At 44.8% G+C, this 20,946-nt stretch overlaps 2 protein-coding genes across 6 annotated transcripts in view; one reads left to right on the forward strand and one right to left on the reverse strand.

The window, feature by feature from the left end:
• Nucleotides 1–10,206, reverse strand: part of AKAP10 (A-kinase anchoring protein 10) — a 34,494-nt gene extending 24,288 nt beyond the window's left edge. For all 5 annotated transcript variants that reach the window (XR_010923217.1, XR_010923215.1, XR_010923218.1 and 2 more), the window contains exons 1-2: nt 10,035–10,206; nt 92–139 (exon numbers count right to left, since the gene is read on the reverse strand). Coding sequence is in view for 2 of the 5 variants with exons in the window: in XM_067565827.1 (XP_067421928.1) it covers nt 92–139; nt 10,035–10,056 (70 nt within the window). In the remaining 3 variants the exon portion in view is untranslated. The remainder of the gene's footprint in view (nt 1–91; nt 140–10,034) is intronic.
• An 8,895-nt stretch (nt 10,207–19,101) lies between these two features.
• LHFPL7 (LHFPL tetraspan subfamily member 7) overlaps nt 19,102–20,946 on the forward strand; it is a 138,845-nt gene continuing 137,000 nt past the window's right edge. The window contains exon 1 of the mRNA XM_067566035.1: nt 19,102–19,453. Coding sequence (XP_067422136.1) covers nt 19,220–19,453 — 234 coding nt within the window. The 5' untranslated portion in view covers nt 19,102–19,219. The remainder of the gene's footprint in view (nt 19,454–20,946) is intronic.

Below are 20,946 nucleotides of genomic sequence, written 5' to 3' on the forward strand. Positions count from 1 at the left end.
TAAGGAAATGAACAGCTGGTTAAAAAAATACGGCAGTCAGTATTATGGAACTTATTTTCTTTCCACAAAGTTTAGTAAATCTTGAGCTTACTTTTAATTGCTTTCACATCTGTGGTCTTCTCTTGTTCTTTGCCTTTCACTGTAAAATATAAAGGAAGGAGTTAAGAGCTATTTCAGTAGATTATGATGGCATGGACTGTTGAAGGAGAATATAAAATCTCAAACTCAGGATTTGGCAGGTAACAAAAGTAGCAAATTAGCACCTTTTTGTTTTAAAACATATTTGCAGTTTTCAAGTTTACACATACATCCAGTTGCTGGAAGGGGATGGCAAGCTTTTTATTCAAAATCTGGTAGTTCATTCTTAAGGATTACATTTCACAAAAATGAAAATATTTGTTCTACTACAAACACCCTGTAAGGCTTGTTTAATATGTAATTTGAACCAAGGCAATCTACAACACTGGTTATTTGATTTCTTATTTAAAATAAATTCAGGACCTAAACTGCTTTCAAAACAAAATTAAAGGATGAATTAGCTGCATTTTAAAACAAATACTGTCAGATGTTTTGAGTGAACCACACACAGCACCTGGTTTTGGAAAAAGTATAGCCCCATAGTATTATTTGAATACCAGTAGTGTGCCAAGTGTTATATAGACATAAATGGAGCCTGTCCCTGACCCTGACTTTATGCAGCAGTAAGTGCTATAGAAATTTACAATAAGTGTAATTCTGATAAACAATATTGCTCAAATAAATAATACAATAGTTGACTGAATTTGAAGCACAACAGATGTACTGGAAAAATGTGGAAGTTTTTAGGAAGGATCTGAAAGAGGAGAATGAAGAAATCCCAAATGTAAGGAGCAGCATAGAACAAAGCATAAAGACTGAAGCAGGACATAATAAGGGTGGCTGAAAAAAAACAATACATTTATCAGTGATAATCAAAAAGGTAGATTGTCACCTGTAAAAGGAAAGCCTAATCTCATAATAAGGTGCAGGGAAAAGTAGGTTACTATTTTAGGATAATACCAATATAACCAAATAAACTGTTTTATGTAGCATTATGATAGGCATTTTTGGCTGAAACTTGATTCTTTGTCAACGTAACAAAGATACGTCTACCTACTTAGCAACCCATTCACAGCAAAATTAAAAAATACCAGCAAATCTAAAACCAGCTAAAATTTACATTGGCTAAGAAGGCATGTAAAATTGCCATATGCTTCAACGATGAATAGTACAGATTTCTTCTGTCAATCTATACTTATATTAGTGACTACATTAGATCATATAAAATTGACGCATTTAATCTGAGATATTTATGATAATTCGAGTTTTAATTCATTACTGATTTTCAAGTTTGGCCAATACTGCATTAGGCTCCAGGACTTCTGCTGACCCTAAAGGACATTTATCAGATCAAGTTACTTAAATTGTGTGAGTGTGGAACCCACGTGTCTAAAATTTCAAGGTTTTGAGAACTATCCCAACTCCTGCCACCGGCACTCTCTCACCTAAAAAAATATAAATTTAGAAGGACATAACTTTCAATGACAAAAAGCAATTATGTACATGACTCAGCAAAACTCTATCATTACATATTCTGGAGAGCAAAACAGAACTTTTTATGGACAATTCATTTTCTGATTCAAACCACTGAAACATGAACAACAGAAGTCTTGATACTGGACGCTAGACCATAGAGTTGTTAAATATATATATTTTTAAAATGTCTAAGATCATTAGTAAATGTGACTAAATATATCACAATCTCACAAGTATACCTGCACTTTTCTTGCTGTATCATGTTATGTATCCTGCTGCACATTTGCAAATACAGAATCTTACAAGGGACCAGAGATAAAAAGGCAATTTAACAAGTCAGAAGTCTTACATATTAACAGTGTGTGTTTGAGCAATGGCTTACACCAGAGAAGACAGCAAAAAACAAAAAAACCCCACACACCAGCAATGTGTCCACAGTCTATTTGCTCCAAGAGGCATTTCTGCAGGTGTTCTTTCAACTAATAGCTTTAAAGATCTGTTAAGAGGTGACCACCTAAAAGTCAGTAGAGCAAAAAGATGCTCCCTTTAAGTAGAGAGACATGGATAGACTAGATAAAAGTCTTTAAGATCTTCTCAAATAGGGGCTTGAGAATTATCTGTCTCTGACCAACCCATCAGTGGTTTCTATGGTAGTATCTGATAAACATCCACAAGTGATTTAAGCAAAGAAAACCATATACCATGTTTACACTGGAAAAGGAATTTTAAAAAAATAAGGAGGAGTTGGGAGAGGTTAAACACAAGTCTGTACAAGATTAAGCAAGCAAACCTTACAAAAGTTACTTTCATACATCCTGCTTTAACTCTAAAAAAAACCACCCAGAAGTAGGGAAAGTGCCTGAAATTTTTAGAATCAAAAGTTTACTCACTAGATTTAAAATCTTCCAAATATTATGGCCCAACAGATATGGCAAATAAAACTAATAAGAGAATGTATTCCCTACTTAGTATCTTAGAATTCTCATTATAGCCCTCTAACACAAAAAATCCCTGCAAAGATTCCTTCATTTAACATTTGTGTTGTACTGTACTTCCTTCTATCAGCTAACTCAGGAACTATAAAATGTTCATTGCATGTCTACATGGGTGAGGCTTTTTAGTGAACCAACTTCTGCTGGTGAGAGAAAAGCTTTTGAGCTACATAGAGCTCTTCACTCAGGAAAGTTAAGGTGAATCAATTAAAGGTGTGAAGTTAATGCATGCATATTAAGGCATGTTAAACTCCCAAGTCAAAGCTCTCAACCAGGAATACAGTGGCCTTAGTTCACTGTAACTTAATCCTCCTGAAAGCATCCACATGGGGATTTAAACATGCTTTAATTTCACACCTTTACCTGATTCACCTTAACTTTCCTGAGTGTCCTCATGTAGACACAAGCCCTTAGTGAGCTGTCTTGTTGATCATCTCATCCCACCATGTAGCAGCTATACCAGTTGATTACAGGGCATTAAAACACATGAACTATTTTTCAGTGTAGCAGCTAGAAATGAGAAAAAGCCAGTACCATGTGACAAACCAGCTTTCCAGGAGCCACAAGCACTTGTGGACCATACTTTGGGAACCTTAGGCTAAATGCATTCACTGCGCAGAAGATTTTACGCCAGTCATCAAAACAGTCTCTGACCAATTTACTAGACAGAAGGTGCTATCTAGCTTTGGCATGGTAGTAGCAATTTCCAGTATTTACAAGATCAAGTATTTTGTGCCCATGTAAAAAACCAAGTACAAATTACTACAAATTACTTACGTTTTGTGCATGTATCCCATTCACAAACACTGCATGCTGCACATGTCATATTAGGAAAATTCACATGTTCTTACACAAAAATAATTTCAAAGTTAGTTGTGGGGTAAAACAGGTGCATGGAAGAATTCCATTCTTCAGGCCTTATGGCCCTATTCAGCAAGGAACACCATCATTTAAGAATGGCAAACTTGTGTCTCCCTCCCCATTGTTGAGGGACAACAAACATTCCACAGAGAAACAATATCACAAACATGATTGTTATTAGACTTCTGAACAGCAATCTTAATAACAGAACTATTTGGTGACTAAGGCCATACATACATGGGACAAGGGGATTGTGCTAGAAGGGGTGATCACTATCTATAGAATACAAAGACTCTAATAACAATTATTTGAAAATTAAAGATGCTAACACAACAGAAAATATTAAAAGATAGCCATTTAATGCTAGTGTCTACACCACTGTTTACAATTGAAGTTTCTCCTAGGCATTATTTTAAATCTTAGAACTTAATTTGTGAAATACTGAGTTTAAAGCAGATTCCTAAAAGGCTATGAAGCTAACTGCACTTAAGTATATGCTGTATCAACAACCTTAAAAAATTGATATTATGTTAACATAGTTATTTAGGGTTACAAAATCAAAGTTTGATGTAATTACTTAGCAAGGATACAATTTGCAGCACTTGTGTTTTAATTTCAATTTTAAAGCTCTTTAAAAACATTAGTTAATCCTCAGAACACACCTGGCAAAGTGGCTAAGTATTTATTATACCCATTTTATAGACTGGGGAACTCGTGCGGTTTTTTAGAAAACCTCTGAGCTTCTTCCAACAAAAAGCATAAAGCATTCTCCATTATTCAGACTGCATTACCTTGTTTCTATTTATTGTATGCAATCAATGAACCTCTCACATCACTGCTTCCAGACTATCTCCATATATGAGGTCCGGATGAAGAAAAGAAGCCTGTATGCTGCAAGCCTCACCCTACGGCACATGCAAGGTCAGCTTCCTCATCTGTTCAAGCAATTTCTTTCCTGCTGTTTGCATTACTGCCCAAAAGAGTACTGTACTTAGTTTCTACCATCATAGTTCTGTTATTTGAAGTGTATGGAAAATTTGCAGGAATTCAGAGACCTCACAGAGACCCTGATTTGAAGGCAAATCATGCCTCTTCCTCCCTAACCCCTGACAACTCACAGATTCTATTATCTAAATAACCCAACATTTGGATATTTGCACATCCACCACATGCAGCCTTATCACAACCCTGACTTATTAGCATAGTTAAAGAGATGTGGTAGATGACAGATTTGACAGCTGCTTTATATCAAGCTGTGAACTTTGTAAAGATGATTCCTTTGTAACTGGTGTGGTTAGCTAGAAAAAAAATAAAGAACAGTTTAAATCTAGGTGTTGTAATTTCTTGTATGTATTAGCATTCCACCATTGTATTTAAAACATGATTTGGTATTTATGGTGAATATTTTAAGATGTGTGCTCTTTGGGGCAGGAACTGTCTCTCTGTATTTGCAAACTGCCTACAACATTTTAGGTACAAGCACAATACAAATAAGTACTGTCAGGAGATATCTTAGTTGAAAATATATGCATCTTATGGCTGTAAAAAAATCATCCTTTTTGTCAATTACCGAAAAAACCCTGAAGACCAGTTTGGCAAAAAAAATTATGAAGTAACTAAAATATTTAAGACTCAGAGTTAAAATGGAAGTGATATTGAAAACATGCTTGTAACTTCCAGTTCCACCGAAACAAATATTTAAGTGCATAAACTAGCAGTGAAATCTTCTTTGGCCTCTACAGGCTGAAAAAAATTACTACAAACAGGTCATTCCTGGAACATTGGCCTTGGAAATCTTCCAAATACAAACTATACAAATTACAACTACTTAGAATCAAGTATTTACATTGCAAAGAATGAACACATTTTAAAAAAGCTCCTACCCAGATTTAATCATTTTAAATATATTACAGAGGCAGTCCAATCTCCAGTTATATAATTGTTCTGCACAATAATGACTGCAGCATAATAAGACTGACAGCCATTTCCATGGGAAGTATAAATGATGCAGACCCATGAATTGGCAACTCAGCATTTTACATTTATACTAGAGATTAGCACTTTCATTTTGGAATAGAGTAATTCAAACCTTGATTAAGCAACTTGGGATTCTTGTTTTCCACTTTTTTTTAATATAGACCCACAGCTTATACATGACTGCAGATATTAAAAATATTTAAGATTATTAGGTTTTATATAGGTGATTGAACATCATTGCCCAGATGAAAATCAGCACATGTCCCTCTAGCTCATTGTCTGGGAAAATCAGCACATATCCCTTCTAGCTCAATAATATTTAACATATGTAATTTGTTACATTACATCAAAGTAGCATCATTCCCATTCTCCCTAAAACATTCCCAATTCTTGATCCACCAAGTCCAGCCTCAGCTACCTCTAGTGACAAGAATTCCGCAGTTTCCCTTGTCTTACACTGTTTAATTGCTTTAGCTAAAGACTTCATTGTTTTACCATGCCAACTTCTCTGTAAAGGTAAGTTGTTACTCTTTACCTAATTATTACCTTACTATAAGTAATATGACATATAATTCAAATTGCCACCTTCTGCTAACTGGTGACATGGGCTGCTTAAATATTCTAGTACCACTATCAGCCCCATGCAGAACAAATTTACAAAGCAATAGTTATAGATATAGGAATGATAGTACATGTATATAGGCTACATTTTAAGGTGTAAAAAATCACTACAAGAATTCTACTGTCACCCTGCTACAGCCAATCTAGGTGTCATATTATGTGCTTGAAGCCAGTTCTGAACATTAACGATAGCCAAGTACATTAGGGGTTATAGGTCTGACAGAATATCCCTTGGCAGCCTCCATTTTCAGAGACTAAGAGTCAGGCTGAGGTGAAGCCTGCCATACAAGGTCTAAGAATTTTAATATATTTACTGAGAAAAATCAGCTTGCAGAGAAGGATGAGCAAATGTAAGCTGTCTTGTATCTATGGCTTTTTTGCAAAAAGAATAATTTGATACGTGCATCAGTTAACCCTTCTTCTTACATCATGGCAGGACTGTATATTATTTCTAAGATATCCCTAATAGATGGGTGTGTAATCTAGCCTTGAATATCCCCACTAAATGAGAATTTCCTAACCTTCTATAACCTTCTTTGACTGCTAGTTCAGATGCCTAACAAACCTTATGGTTACTTTTTCCCCCTTCTACCATTCACCCTAAATTTCCCTAGCCCTTGCCTCATGGCTCATCTTCATCAATTAAAGATGTAATTGATTACTGCCCTATTTATAAGATCTCTAGATATTTATAGACAGTTATGTCCCGCCTCAATTGTTTGCACCAAATACACCTAGTTCTCTTAATCTTTCCCAACACAGTCCCTTATAAAAATACAACAACAATTTGCTCCAACTATATTGACATTAGTGTAGCATTTTGGGCAACTACCGAGTACTTTTTTTTTTTTTAATGAGGATGTTGGGGGTTATTCAATACCTTTTATTTGCTGCTTTTCTTCAATACCTCCAATTCATGCCTTCCCTAAAATGCAGTATCCAAAACTGAAAGCAGCTCTCTCAAGCTTAACCAGTTCTCAGGGGAGCAGACCAACAACCTTCCTTGTGTTATATCATATGGTATTCCTATTAATGCAACCTAGAAGAGCTGGGTTTTGTTTGTTTGCAGTAATGTCACTATCACATTTAGTTTCAGCCACTTCTGTTACAACCAATAATCTCAGATCCTTCAGTCATAGTACTGTCAAAACCAGTATCCCTCTATTTTACATTTGACTATTCCTTCCTATAAGAATCACTTTGCATTTGTCTTTGCTGGATTTCACTTTGTTTCCATACCAATTTAACATGACAGAGTACCTGTTCCACAATTCCCTTCATTGTCTACTTTGGGGAAGATTATTTCATACAAGAGCCTACATGAAAATAAAAGCTTACAATGTACAGAGTTGAAGAGCATTTTGTACCTGACCATTAGCTCTTAGATGGATCTATATTAGGGTTTCATGCTGCTGTCCATTACTATGGTGTCTGAGCACCTTCCACATAATCGTTGATGATAAAAGCAAAGTCCATAGTGGACATCATGGCATCTCTGGAACTTCTCCCATGACAAGTGGGGGTTAAAACTATTTTTCTAGTACTATTGCACTAATTCCCACACATAAAGGAATTAGTGCTACTATTTTAGCCTTGTAATAAAGTGTAAAGTACTTCCAGTCTTAGGTGAAAAATATGAGTCCAACCAATGAACACTGCTATCTAAATTTATAAAATCAAAACAAAAAATGCAGTTTAGGTCCATTTTACAGTAACAAGACGACACTTTACAAGAGACTCATATCAGTCACTTAATTGTTGTATAAGCTCTTGAAGGTGTTATACAACATTCATTTTATAATGATTTAAAGACCACTAATACCAACAGGATTATCTTATTTTCAAAGAACAAGGACGTAGTAATACTATAAAATCTACTTGGAAAACGTAGAACATATTTGGTTTTAACCCCTTGTATTTTTAAGTCAGATGTTTTCTAATTGTCTCTGTTACCTTCTGACTATTAGCCATTTTCAGTCATCACCACAATATAATTATAACTTTTCTGAGTCAGGTATTGGACACATTTCCTGACTAAACAACCATAATGGTAAGAATAGTTAAACATGGACACTCTGCAGACTGAAAAATAGCCTGTCGTAGAAAGATGCTGAACACCAGCAACTCCAGGAAGTATCTGCTGAGCTCCCATAGAAGATAAGAATTCTTGTACCTTTCAGGATAAACTTTAGTCCCCAAACACTAATGGCATGCTGAAAATATTTTTTCCCAATTGAAATGTAAGCATCTTTGGTTGTACAGTTTGAACTAAAAATACAATAGACTTACTCCCGGTAAAAATGAGGCTCTACTCTTCGTCTTAAAATGATTAATCTTTTGTAAATGAAATTATATAGACTAGCTGAAAATGTAAAACCCAGAATACATGTCCTTTATTTCAAGTAGTGCAAATAATGGTTAATAACTTAATCAAAATTAGAACATAAGAACGGCCATACTGGGTCAGAGCAATGGTCCATCTAGCACAGTAGCCTATCTTCTGATAGTGGCCAATGCCAGGTGCTTCAGAGGGAATGAACAGAACAGGTAATCATTAATGATCCATCCCATCAGCCATTCCCTGAAGTTTCCTTACCTCATTTTTCTTAACAAAGTAAAGCTTAGTTACATTTCTTGGATGATGCAACTTCTCTAGAGAGAGATTATTAACTGAGGAATTTAATACCCATATGCAAAAAAACCCTCAAAAACCTCCATGTTTCAATTGACTGCTTTAGAACAACTCAGCAATAAAATCTAAACCATTAATTCAATTATTACCTCTACTAGAATTCTTAAATTATGAATATCTTGAATTATGCAATGTAACTTCTGTAAAATGAAGTAATAAGCTCTTTGGGGCAAGAACTGTATCCTCTGTGCTTTTGTCCAGCATTTAGCACAATGGGCACTGATTGTGCTTGGTGCTTTAGGGTATTGCCACAATACAAATAGCTAATATGCTATGTTTTACTATATCATGCAAGTGTTATTTCAACCTGGTAAAATTTAATAAGATGGAGTGGGTTAATCCAAATTTTATTTATATTAGTCTACTTAAAGAGGAAACAAGAAGTATGCAACATATAACAGTTATCTGTTTTATAGCATGCTTTCCTTAAGAAATACTGAATATGATAATGCAAACTCTGACCTTGCTAGTTACAACTACTCTGAGAACCACACCAGAGAATGAAATTGCTAGCTGCATCACCAAAGTTTAAAACCAGGATCTTATTACAAAGTACACTTGGACTTCCTGAAGTCACAGCAAGATCCCTGTTACAAGGCAAGGAGAAATTGCAGCAGACATTTCACTTTGAGGCATTATCCAAGATAAAACAAAGGACCTAAAACCCATCATGTAACACCCCAAGCCATAAATTTATTTATTTTTAGCAGGATTGAGGGTGGGGGGTTATTTACTGAAAGCAGAGCCGACAGGTCTCACTCATTTAGATTATTTTTAAACTCTCCAGTTTGAGGATTGTTAGCATGGCATGTTTCAATAAGATGCTTAATAAACACTTATAGTTTTGAAGTCTTCCTCAGAGACAACATCATATCTTGGACACCCCTAGAAGCACGGAAGGGGGGAGACATTCTGACAGCAGAGATGGGGAGAGAACATGGGTGTCCAGAGGGGAGAAGAATGTGCAGACCCCTGGCAGACTGGTTCTATTAGGTTATTGGGGGCGGGGGGCTCTCCTACAATCCCCTGTCCAAGGTCCTGCCTCCTCGGGGCAAAAAGGCCCGGGTCCCACACGCCAGCTCCTACGTGCCCCCCCCAGAAAGAGCAGCTCCCGCCCTGTCACCTACAGCCGCCCAGATCCTAGGCCTCCCGCCCCCACTTCCCTCCTCCTCAGGTCCTCTCCCCACCGCCATGCCAGGCCAGCCCCAAGCCCGCCTGCCCCCCACGTTATGTTCCCGCCCCCGCCTCAGGCCTCCCGCCCCCGCGCTCCCCACATATTCCCTCCCAGGCCTGCTGCCCCGGTCCCTGTCCCGTCCCCGGGGCGGCGGCCCCCTCACCTTTCCGCCTGAAGAAGGACATGGTGCCGTGGGAGGGCGGGGTGGGGACGACAGGCCGGGCTCCCTATGAATGAGACTCCTTCCTCCTCCTGCCGGCTCCTCTCCCTCCGCCTCTTCCTCCGGCGGAGCAGCCAGCCGCCGCCATATTGTCAACAACCGCTACTGCCGGGCTCCCTCTTCCGGGGGGAGCGGAACGGACGGGGCGCGAAGGAGGGGGAGCTCGTGAAGCATCACGGGAAACAGCGGGACGGTGACGTCAGAGACCTCCTGCCCTCTCCCAAGATGGCTTCCTGGGCGTCAGGCCGCGATGCTAAGTGTGGGAAGCCCTCTTAGATAAGGGCAAACGGACCTAGAGCCGGTCGTCATCTTGGATAATGGCAAAAGGCCCCAAGCTGGGCTAGGCCGGGCAGCCATCTTGGATAAGGGCAGAAGGCTCCCGAGAGAGTTGGGCTCAGTCAGCCATCTTGGATAAGGGCAAGAAGCCCCAGGCGTAGGAAAGTGGGGCATAGTCCCTCTTTTAAAGGGCCGGGGGTGCCAGTTTGGCCTGTGGGGCTAACTCAGCCTTTATGACGTGGCAGTTGCCTGGCTGCGGTGTGATGTCAGCAGCTGTGATGTAACAGCAGCCGGCTGCATCAGGGTGTCACCATGCCGTACCACGACAGCATCCCCGGGCCCCAAAACCCCACTAACCGGGCCGGGGTCCATGTCAACACTCGTCGCTGCCAGGGGCCATCGCAGCGGATCAGATCCTGGGTCTTGCAGCACGCTGCCGTAGCGCTGGACTCGCGGGGCTTTCATGCTGTGTCCAAGTGGCGGCATGGCTTGATCGTGTTGTCTCAAAACACCCACATATTGGAGTTGTGTAGCCAAAGTCAGGACTTAGGGGTACTCTGACCTGGGACATTAAGCCGTACGGACTGTGGCAGCTCGTCAGGGTTCAGCAAAAATCCTCACTAGAGAATCCTCTTTGTATTCCTGACAAGCAAATCTTGTTTCTTCCCTCCCACAAAGGACGCTAGAGTTATGGCACAACCAGGATTCTTTCTGAAGATCTGTATATGTACCAAGTCCTTGACAAACAGCTGAGAAAACCGAATGACATGCTCTGCCCTGAGAAGTATAGAATCTAATTCTGACAACATGGGAACATAAAAATGGCCATTCTGGATCAAATCAATTGCCTAGCTAGCCCAACAGACTGTTTCTGACAGTGGCTTGTGTTAAGGGTGATTTTAGTTCATCTATATGTATCCCTCCCCTCCTGTGTTAATAGCAGTGTATGTTATTTAGTTATACAGTTAGCTTTTAGGACGTTAAAAGTGTCCTGAACTGTAAACCATCATCATGTTGTAAAGATGCATCACAATGGGATGAAGCTATGATACTTTACGCTGTGATGTCACTGCATCATGATGTGCAAATGCAGCATCTACACTTTGCAATGTAACTGTCCTGGTATTGATGCTGAAGCTTGTCCCAGTAGAAAACTCCATAACAAGTAATAATAATAACCTACCCTGCTAGAGAATATTTCATTCAAGAATCTCAGCTTGCTTTACAAATAGTAATTCATTAAACCTCACAACCTCTGGGTTACATAAGAGATTCAAAAGCATCTCTTCATCTATTTTTGAAATGCAGCCATCTTTGGAGCAGGATGCAGCAGCTGATTAACACCCTATAGCAACTAATTATTTTCCTTAATGTTGTTATTTTTACCTTGTTTAGTGATGCGCTTTGATACATTTTTGTGCTCAGAGACTGATCCAAGAGGGGCATTTTATAAATAGCAAATGAAATTAATTATCAACACACAATATGAGAGGATGATAATAGACTAAATATGCAGATGGTGAGCAAATCTGGAAGAAAAAGATGGCCCTCGCCAAGAAACCCTAAATTCATAGCTCCTGGCAAACAAAGTTTTCATGCCCCGTCCATGAGCAAGTATTTGTCTTTTTTAACTGGCCATTATAAAGAGAAAACTAACACAAAAACCCCAATCCTCCAGTGTGCTCCATACAGTCAGAGTCCTATGCTTTTTAATTTCCAGTGGGCTTCATGTGGTTGAAAGGGTCTGATCCAAATGGACTGCTCTCATTTACTTTGATGGGCATTGGATGAGGTCCTCAATAACTAATGAAATCCTGAGTCATGAGTGTATTTGGCCTGAATTATATTTTTATGATTGAAATTCCCCCCTCCCCCCGTTTTTGAGAATTTGCAGCAAAGTAAGAGGCTGACTGCCTTCACGGGAAGTCAGTCAGCCTTGGGCCCGGGAGCTCTAAACTGGAAGCATAAAAGGCTTTAGGTTCTGGTGCTTTTAGCAGAACGTGACCAGCTTAATTAACTGAACAATTAGCTGAAACATGACTTCAGGACATACCCTGGCCAACGTCAGAAAGGCTGGGGCGGAGATGTCTCCCTGATATTTAAAGGAAAATAAAATCTCTTTAGCTCCTACTTGAGTGGTGAATTTATCTCCTCTCCATACTTAGATAAATAAATAAACTTGATTTTTTAATAGGCTCTAAATGGGAGGTCCTGTTTGACAGAATTACTCATGCGGAACTAGAAATTATTGATCTTGTGGCAGCTCATATGCTGATAGTTAACCAAAGTGAACTACTCTGTCTAATTACTGTGTTCAGAAAAACAAAACTGAATAAGTAACGTTTGGGGATTTTTCTAGCCTCACTTTTAATTTCCAACTTGTTGTCAGGTGTGAAACAGGAACAGGTAAATTCTAATATACTGAAACACTGCATGTTACTGGCTAGATCCTGTTGACCTTACTCATGCCAGTTAGTCTGCAATAGGGTTACCTGCATGAGTGAAGAGGAAGGACGCTTGGGCCTAAATCCGCTCAGACAGAAACCCAAGATTTTATATGAAAGATGTTGGTCTATGGGCCCCAGTCCTGCAATCTGATCACCTCTGAGCCGATGTGGAATCCCCTTAATTCAGTGGGCCTTCAGAAGGGTCTAATTGCATAAATCAGCTTGCAGGATCAGGGCTGTATTACCCAAAATATATAAGGATCCAGATGAAGGTATTGTTAAAGAGACACTACCAGTTTAAAAATCATATATTCCAAACATTTCCTTTACTTTTGTTAATAACAAATGTATAGATTATTAATTAAAATGGGAAGGATTTTTTAAAATCCTTCCATGGGCTTTGTCAGTCATGCTGCTTGGTTTATTTTTTGCTTTTCATTCAGCTTGGGACACTGAAACTGGACTGGGCAGTTCATTTTCTGTTATTAGTCCATTTCATTTTCAAGCACTAGCACAATGCCTTGTGTTTGGAAAGCTGAAGAGAAATGTTTTTAAAAACAAACTGTATTCAGTGAGTTGAGAAAAACAAGACATGAACAGGTCAACAGCTAAGAATCTAGGAATTAAATGCTGAAAGAGGATATGTCAGGAAAAATATAACATAGCTCATTATATACAACAGGATGCCTGGAACGCTGTATGATTAACAAGAAGTGACTGATACCATTAGAGTATGCAGTGTTTTCAGACTGAAATCAAAGTGGCTTCAATTAGAATTCTTATTTACAGGAAAACAGGTGGCTACACACACACAAAATTAATTTAAAATTTCATATGTGGATGATCTCAGTCCATTAGTATTAATGGGAGTGAGAGAGTTCATACTCCCTGCTCAGTTGCGCTGAGGTTTGCAAAGAAGGGCATCATTCCACATTCCAGCCAGGCAAAAATGAGTTGACTTGATAAAGAATGATGCTGAGATGCCGTTAAAACACTGGGACCTCTCGTTTTGTACGGGTCCAAGAAGCAAAGGCTTTGCTTCTGCCACCAGATGGTGAGTGATGCCAAAAGGAGGCCTGCTAGGTCTGGGGTGCTAGATTTCCCATTTAATTTGCAACATCTGGGTGGGTGAAAAACGATAACTGGGAAGTGACATATAGAGTGAAGTGGTGAAAAACACATACTGTTCACAGTGATAAAGAGGGACACAGGAATCCGTGCACCAAGGTCTATTGAGCAGCTGAATTCTTGGAAACCAGAGGCTATGGAAATAACAGAAGCATAGAAATCAGAGACAAAAAGGATCTATTAGGTCGTCTTATACATTTCCCCCAGCTCCTTCCCCCTCCAGTGCAGGATTGTTCCTCACTGTATTCTGAAGTGTTTTGTCCCACTTTAAAGACATCCCTTGGGCCAGCCTACTGATAACACCTGGGACTCTGCTTGCCCTTGAAATCTATGTTTACAAGATATTGTCCATGTTTTGAAGTATTCCCAGCTTCTGTGGACCCTACTGTCAGATCCACAGAGCTACTTCTAGGACGGCGCGTTTTGGTGCCTTAGCTACCCGATTAAAGTCCCAAACAGGCACATTCAGTTTAAAGTCAGTATCTTGGTGTCGGTGTTTGTTTCTTCCAGAGGCGTTTTTAATGCTGCAGGGAGAGTGTTAGAAATAATGCAAGACGTGGCCTTCCCAGGGTATTTCCACAATCCAGCATGCCAAGAGGAGAGAAGGTCTTGTGTTATTCTGGGCCCATCAACCAATCCTTCAGGCAGTAAAACAACAAAAGTGAAAAATATACTAACCCATGCAAGAATATCACAAATATTCGAAACTCAAACATGGGCCCCATAGATACTCCCAGCTTTTGAGTCAGACACTCTGTCAGTGAACTCAGCTCTGTGAAAGGGCCAACAATTTCTCCACGCCTTGGGAACTGAACGCCTTCCTGAATGCCTAAGGCAATGTTCTCAACCAGGGACAGACGTACTCCTGGCGGTTTGCAGAGGTCTTCCAGGGGATATGTCAACTCATCTAGATCAGTGTTTCTCAACCTGGGGGTTGTGACCCCCCCAGGGAGGTCATGGGATGGGTTTAGGGGGGTCATGAGTGCAGGGCTGGCATGGGGGGAGGAGAAGCAGGGCAACTGCCTGGGACCCCACACCATAGGAGGCTCTGCAAAGCGAAGTTACATGCTCCAGCCCTGGGTGGTGGGGCTCTGGCTTCAGGGTACAGTAGTTTGGAAAAGTTGCGAACCCCTGGCCCAAGAGGCCTATTGTCAGCTTGCCAGAAAACCTCACTAAAAACCACCAGAGGGTGCTAGTCTACCAAAACATCTTTGCACATCTCTGCCTTTTTACAGTCTGGGCCAGCCCTCTGTAGCAGTCACAATACGCTAGCGATTGGGCATGTGTTGAGGAAAAGCCTGCACAGAGAACCTCTGAGCGATCCTTGCTCATTTTCCAAGGGTTTAAATTAAGAAGACACTAACCAGTGAACCCATATGATTATGCTGAGGGGGAATTGGACAAGAAATCCCTGCAAATGGCAGCATCTGGGAAGTCTTTCTCCCTGGGTCAGTGATACGTGAAAGTAATTTCTTAAGGCAGCTCTGACGGGAAACCCACCCCAGAGATACTATTGCATAACAAGACATCAGTTCCTTGCCATGATCCAGTTGCTTTTTCCAGCCCTTCTAGCTGGTTGACACTGCCTCCTGTGCCCTGATCAGAGCAGTCTGAGATGGCTATTCAGACTCAAATAACGCATGCCTCTAGGCGTGGTGACAAGGGGCTTTTTCCTGGTATGATTCCAAAGGTGAAGGCTGAGTTTCTCTTGTCGTTCATGAAAAGGAATGCGAAGTGTAACTGAAAGTGAGGGACCGACCCCAGTACATAGGACGGAGCTTCCAAGTGGCCTGAAAGTTTGACAGTAAAAGCTTGATCTATCCATGGGATTTTGGAAGAATCATAAGGATTTTTAATATTCTCTACAAAATGGTATATTCAAAACAATTCTGCAGAAGAGACAGGGAGGTGTGTACAGCTTTTATTTTCGGAAAAAATCAACCCCCCCACCAACCACTTTGCGATTTCTACCCTGCTTGTATTTTCAACTTCACAGAAAAAAAATTATGTGACATTAAGGGGAAGGTTTTCACAGGCACAAAGCGAAGATAAGTGACCATCTCCCAGTGACATCCAATGGAAACTGGGACGGTGGGTGGCAATATTCACAAAGGCCTAAGTGATTTAGGTGCACAATGCCAATTGAAAGGCACTAGAACGTATGCCCCTAAATCACTAATTCCATTCCTTGTGGCTAATTGTCCTGTTGGAAAGCTCCCCTTAAATCTCGATGACCCCGATCCTATAATTGCATCTGTGCAGCTAAAGCCATGCACCCTTGATTTCAATGGGATGTGGTGTGGAAATAAGGGTTTGCCTGCTTGAATCTGACTGTGCTTAGGAGCCTAAATGAAGCTACAAATACACTGATGTGATATTTTCCATTGATGCTAATGCCAGGCTGCACAGCTTTTCTCTCAGGTAGAAAATGGGGAGAAAGATGAATGTTTATTTATCACTCTCTCTCCAGACACATATAAGTTTAGTCTTTCATGTAGTTAAAAATAATACTGGCAACTGAAGGCAGGTAAAGAAACATAAGCAATCCTTTATATTCAAGTCACAATTATCCAGAGTCAGAGATGGACAGAACTTTTTGCTTTAAAAAGGCAGTGTAAGATCCATTACCAAAAACTTGTTGGGGTATGCAAAAGACAAGCTGAGTGTAGAATTGACATCCCGATCTGTGAGTGCATCTGTTGTTATCACAGTTTTAATATTATTGTGGAAAAACTCTGCATGGCCTGAATACTACACCCAAGTGCATTTCTTAAGTGGGTGACATTAACAGTGTTCCATAGTTGCTAGGAAAACTCATTCTCCTGTGTTTTTTCCCCAGAAATTTCCCCCCGACTGTCAGTCACAAACAACTTCATCTACCAAAGTAGATGACAATCCGGTTTGGGCCTGAACCTGTCAGCCCATTGGGGCGTGATCCTGCCAGCACTTTACATGCATGTGTAACATTACTTACACGAGTAGTGCCATATAAGTCAATGGAACTACTCACACGAGGAAAATTACGTGTGTGGCTATAGGATCAGACACTTCAGATTGTCAAAATCATATTATTACCGTATCATTCTTAAGAAAGCCCAAAAGTGTTTAGAAAATCTATTATCAGCCAGATAGGAGGGCAGTATTTGGCTAAAGGAATCAGTTAAATACATAATAATCCTATCCAGATAACGCCAAAGGTGTGCAAAGAAAGGATGGAGGTTGCTGTCCCAAATGTAACGGCCCAGTCCTACAAAGCTTCACTTACAGCAGTAGCTCCCTTCACGCAGGGGTGTAGTCCCCCTGAAGTTAACCCAGCACCGAACCTTAGAGTCTCCAAGGCGCTGAATTAATTAAACCCTCTTTGCAATTGTCACTAACGAAGAACAGGACAAAGCAGCAGAAGCCAACAAGCCTTCTCCACACTGCAGGGGCTGCCGTTGGTCTGAGCATCGGGTATGAAATGCCGGGAATCACAAGGTCAAATCACAACTTGATTGACCCAGGCTTTATCCTTCTGCGGAAGGGACTGCAGTATGGCCCATGTGAGTGTTTTGGAGTTGTCAATGACTGAGATTCTGTGAAGACATTAAAGACACTTTTCCTAAGGGAAAGGCTTTGCCTTTCTGTCCTTGGCCAAAATTTCACCTGCCCTGCCCAGCATGCTGGTTGGTTGATATCCTCCACCCCAGAGGTGGGGGTGCCTATATACCTACAGGGTCTGATCCTACAAGTCAATGAGAGTCAGACCCCCATCAGAGGCAGCGGGAGTTGGGGGCACACAGCAGGATTGCTTGCAAAGTGCTTTGGGATGGCAGGAGCGACACACAGAGACATTTCTGCTCGAGGTGGTTTGGACCGTGGGTTCTGCATAGAAACTAGAACATGCATTGACCCATGCCCACCGCCACAGGATTGTCAGCAAGGCAAAGCTGTGCAGTCCTAGGGCACGGGCGTGGCACAGGGGTGGCAACCACTGGAACATTGTGTGCAAAACCATGCTCTGAAATGTCCCTAGCCTGTTTGCCAGAGGCTGGGAACGGGCGACAGGCCATAGACCACGTCATGATTGCCTGCTCTCTTCATTCCCACGGAAGTACCTGGCACTAGCCACTGTCCAAAGACAAGACGCTGGGCTAGATGGACCATTGCTCTGACCCAGCGTGGCCGTTCTTACCTGTCACGGTCTGGGGCAGAGCTGAGTCCAGTGCAAGTCAAAGGAGGAGAGGGAGGAGCTGCGGGGGCTGGCCGAGTCCACCCTGCCCCTGCCAGAGAGGCCCTGGCCTGCTCCCTCTTGTAGGCAGGGCAGCCCAGCACCCAGCGGGCGCACACACCTGGGGCTCCCCTGGGCGCTTGGATGGGGGGAAGGGGAGCCTCATGGTTCAGAGGTCAGTCCCCCCCTTCTGTGGCTCCCCCCCCCCGGGGAGGAGAGAGCTGTCCTGCGGGTCTGGGCAGGGCTGAGAGGTTTGCAGGCCCCCAGGGACAGCCTGGCCACCCCAGGGTTCTCCTGCTGCCGGGCCTGGCGCCTGGGCTGACCAGCTGTGCGGCTTTGACAGGGACCGGCCCAGGGCCGGGGCTGTGTCTCACAGAGGTGCCTGTGTCCCCCCCAGCCCTCCGGGTTTTCCACACCTGCTCTGGGGGCACCTGCTGGCGCCAGGCCTCGGGGGGGTGACCTGAAAACGCCCCGGCGGGCGGGCGGGCAGGAGAAGGGGGAAAGCCCCGGGCCCGGGCCAGCCTCCCCGGTGCCTGACCCCCGCCCTCCCCACCGCGGGGCCCGATCCGGGCTCGCCCTGGGCGCGGAGGCTTTGGCGCATGACCCCCTCCCCCCCCCCGGGCGGGCTGGGGAGGGGGGGGGGCGGCTGTGGGATGCGAGCCCCCCCTCCCCCGCCCCACGTGACGGGGCTGGGTCCGAGGACGGGGGGGAGGGGAGGGGAGGGGAGGGGCCGGGCCTGGGACACCTGCCGTGCTCCGGAGCCTGGGGTGTCACGAGCGGCTCCGGCCTCAGCCGGCGCTCCACGTGGGCGGCCCCGCAGCCGGGCTCCCCCCCCGCCCCCCGCATGGAGCTGTCCCGGTGCCAGCCCTCGCCGCGGCTGGGAGGCTGATGTGCGGCGGCCCGGGGGGGGGGGCTGTCCTGCGTCCCCCTCGCTGCCTCCCCCCCCGCTCCCTCCGCCCCAGCCCCAGCTGCAGTCGCGGCTGGCTCGCGCGGCGGAAGCAGGCGGCGGCGGCGCGGCTGCCGGGCGGGAGCTGCCGGCCGCAGGGCGCCTTCCCCAGCCGCGGAGGATGTTCAGCGGCGTGGGCTGCTTCTGGGTCCTCCTGTCCTCCTGCCTGGTGGCCGTCTGCAGCTTCGGCTTCCTCTCGCCGGCCTGGGTGGTGAAGGCGCCTCCCCGCCCGGCCCAGCCGGAGGTCAGCTTCGGCTTGCTCTGGCACTGCTCCGGGGCGCTGGAGCAGATCTACAGCTGCTACGCCTCCGGGGGGCTGGGCGCCTTCCACCGGATCCCCTCCGGCTCCTGGCAGGTGAGGGGCTGCGGGGATCCCGGGGGGGGCGGGGGGCGACACCGGCTGGTTCGCCGCGCCCCGAGGCAGCTGGTCCCCGCGTTTCTCTCCCTCCAAACTCCGGCTTTGCTGGGTTGAAATGCAGCCTCCCCCCTCCTCCCCTCCCGGGGCGGTCTGACCGGAGCAGCCCTGCAGAGGGGGTTTAGGAGCATCCCTGCACCCGGGGCTATAGCCGGGCTGGGCGGGGCAGTGTAACAGGGGGTTTAGGAGCATCCCTGCACCCGGGGCTATAGCCGGGCTGGGCTGGGCAGTGTAACAGGGGGTTTAGGCGCATCCCTGCACCCCGGGCTATAGCCGGGCTGGGCAGTGTAACAGGGGGTTTAGGCGCATCCCTGCACCCGGGGCTATAGCCGGGCTGGGCTGGGCAGTGTAACGGGGGGTTTAGGAGCATCCCTGCACCCGGGGCTATAGCCGGGCTGGGCAGTGTAACAGGGGGTTTAGGAGCATCCCTGCACCCGGGGCTATAGCCGGGCTGGGCAGTGTAACAGGGGGTTTAGGAGCATCCCTGCACCCCGGGGCTATAGCTGGGCTGGGCAGGACAGTGTAACAGGGGGTTTAGGCGCATCCCTGCATCCGGGGCTATAGCTGGGCTGGGCAGGGCAGTGTAACAGGGGTTTAGGCGCAGTTCACACCCGGCTGGTGCGCACAGGGGAGCGAGCTGCCGGTCTGCGAAGGGCGGGCCGGGCGGTGGAGGGATTCCCGACTCCAGCGGCGCTGCCCGGGATCCCCGCCCTGGACATCGGGACTGGCCCCGGGGAGGAGTCCGGGGCGCCGGTCAGCTCCGGCTCCCAGCCCCAGCAGCCCCAGGGGGAGCTTCCCCCGGGCAGGATTAGCCGGTGCTGCTGTTGGTTAGACGGCAGGATCCAGCGCCCTCCAATGCGGAGCCGGTCCGCCGGTGTGCACAAAACATCGCAATCCGGTGTAGGGCGCCGGAGCTTCCCGAATCCGGCGTGAGCAGCATCCGCTTCCCCAGCAGTGTCTATTTCGGGAGCGGCTGGGGGGGGCTCGGGGCACTGGCCCTACGTGCCAAGCCGGGGTGATCCGGCGGGGTCGGGTGGCTCTCACGTCTGAAGGCGGCTGCGATGGCCCCTGCGGGCAGCGGGGGGCGAGGCAGATGCTCTCCAGGAGGCTTTAATCTGGTTTCCTCCGACAAGCCGGGCAATGATCTGAATCGTGCTGCTGGGCCCGCTGCCCGGCGCCGGGGGCGAATGAATGGTGGGGCAGCGTCTCTGCAAGAGACCCCGGCCCTGCCCAGGGTAGCGGTGCCGAGAGAGGGCAGCTGGTGCCAGCCCCGCGTGTTTCCCACCTGACCCTCCAGCCGGGATTTTCAAACCATGCTTTTGTGTGGCTCCACTCCAGTGAGCGCTTGTCCATGGGCAGCATCAATGCGGAGTGACTGCCTCTTTGCCCGTTCTGCCCTGGCTGGTGCCACCCCCTTGCCGTGGCCAGGCGAA

The sequence above is a fragment of the Emydura macquarii genome, unplaced genomic scaffold (genome assembly GCF_026122565.2).
Source record: "Emydura macquarii macquarii isolate MOO-44397 ecotype Brisbane River unplaced genomic scaffold, CSIRO-AGI_Emac_v2 contig_2699, whole genome shotgun sequence".
NCBI lineage: Eukaryota > Metazoa > Chordata > Testudines > Chelidae > Emydura > Emydura macquarii.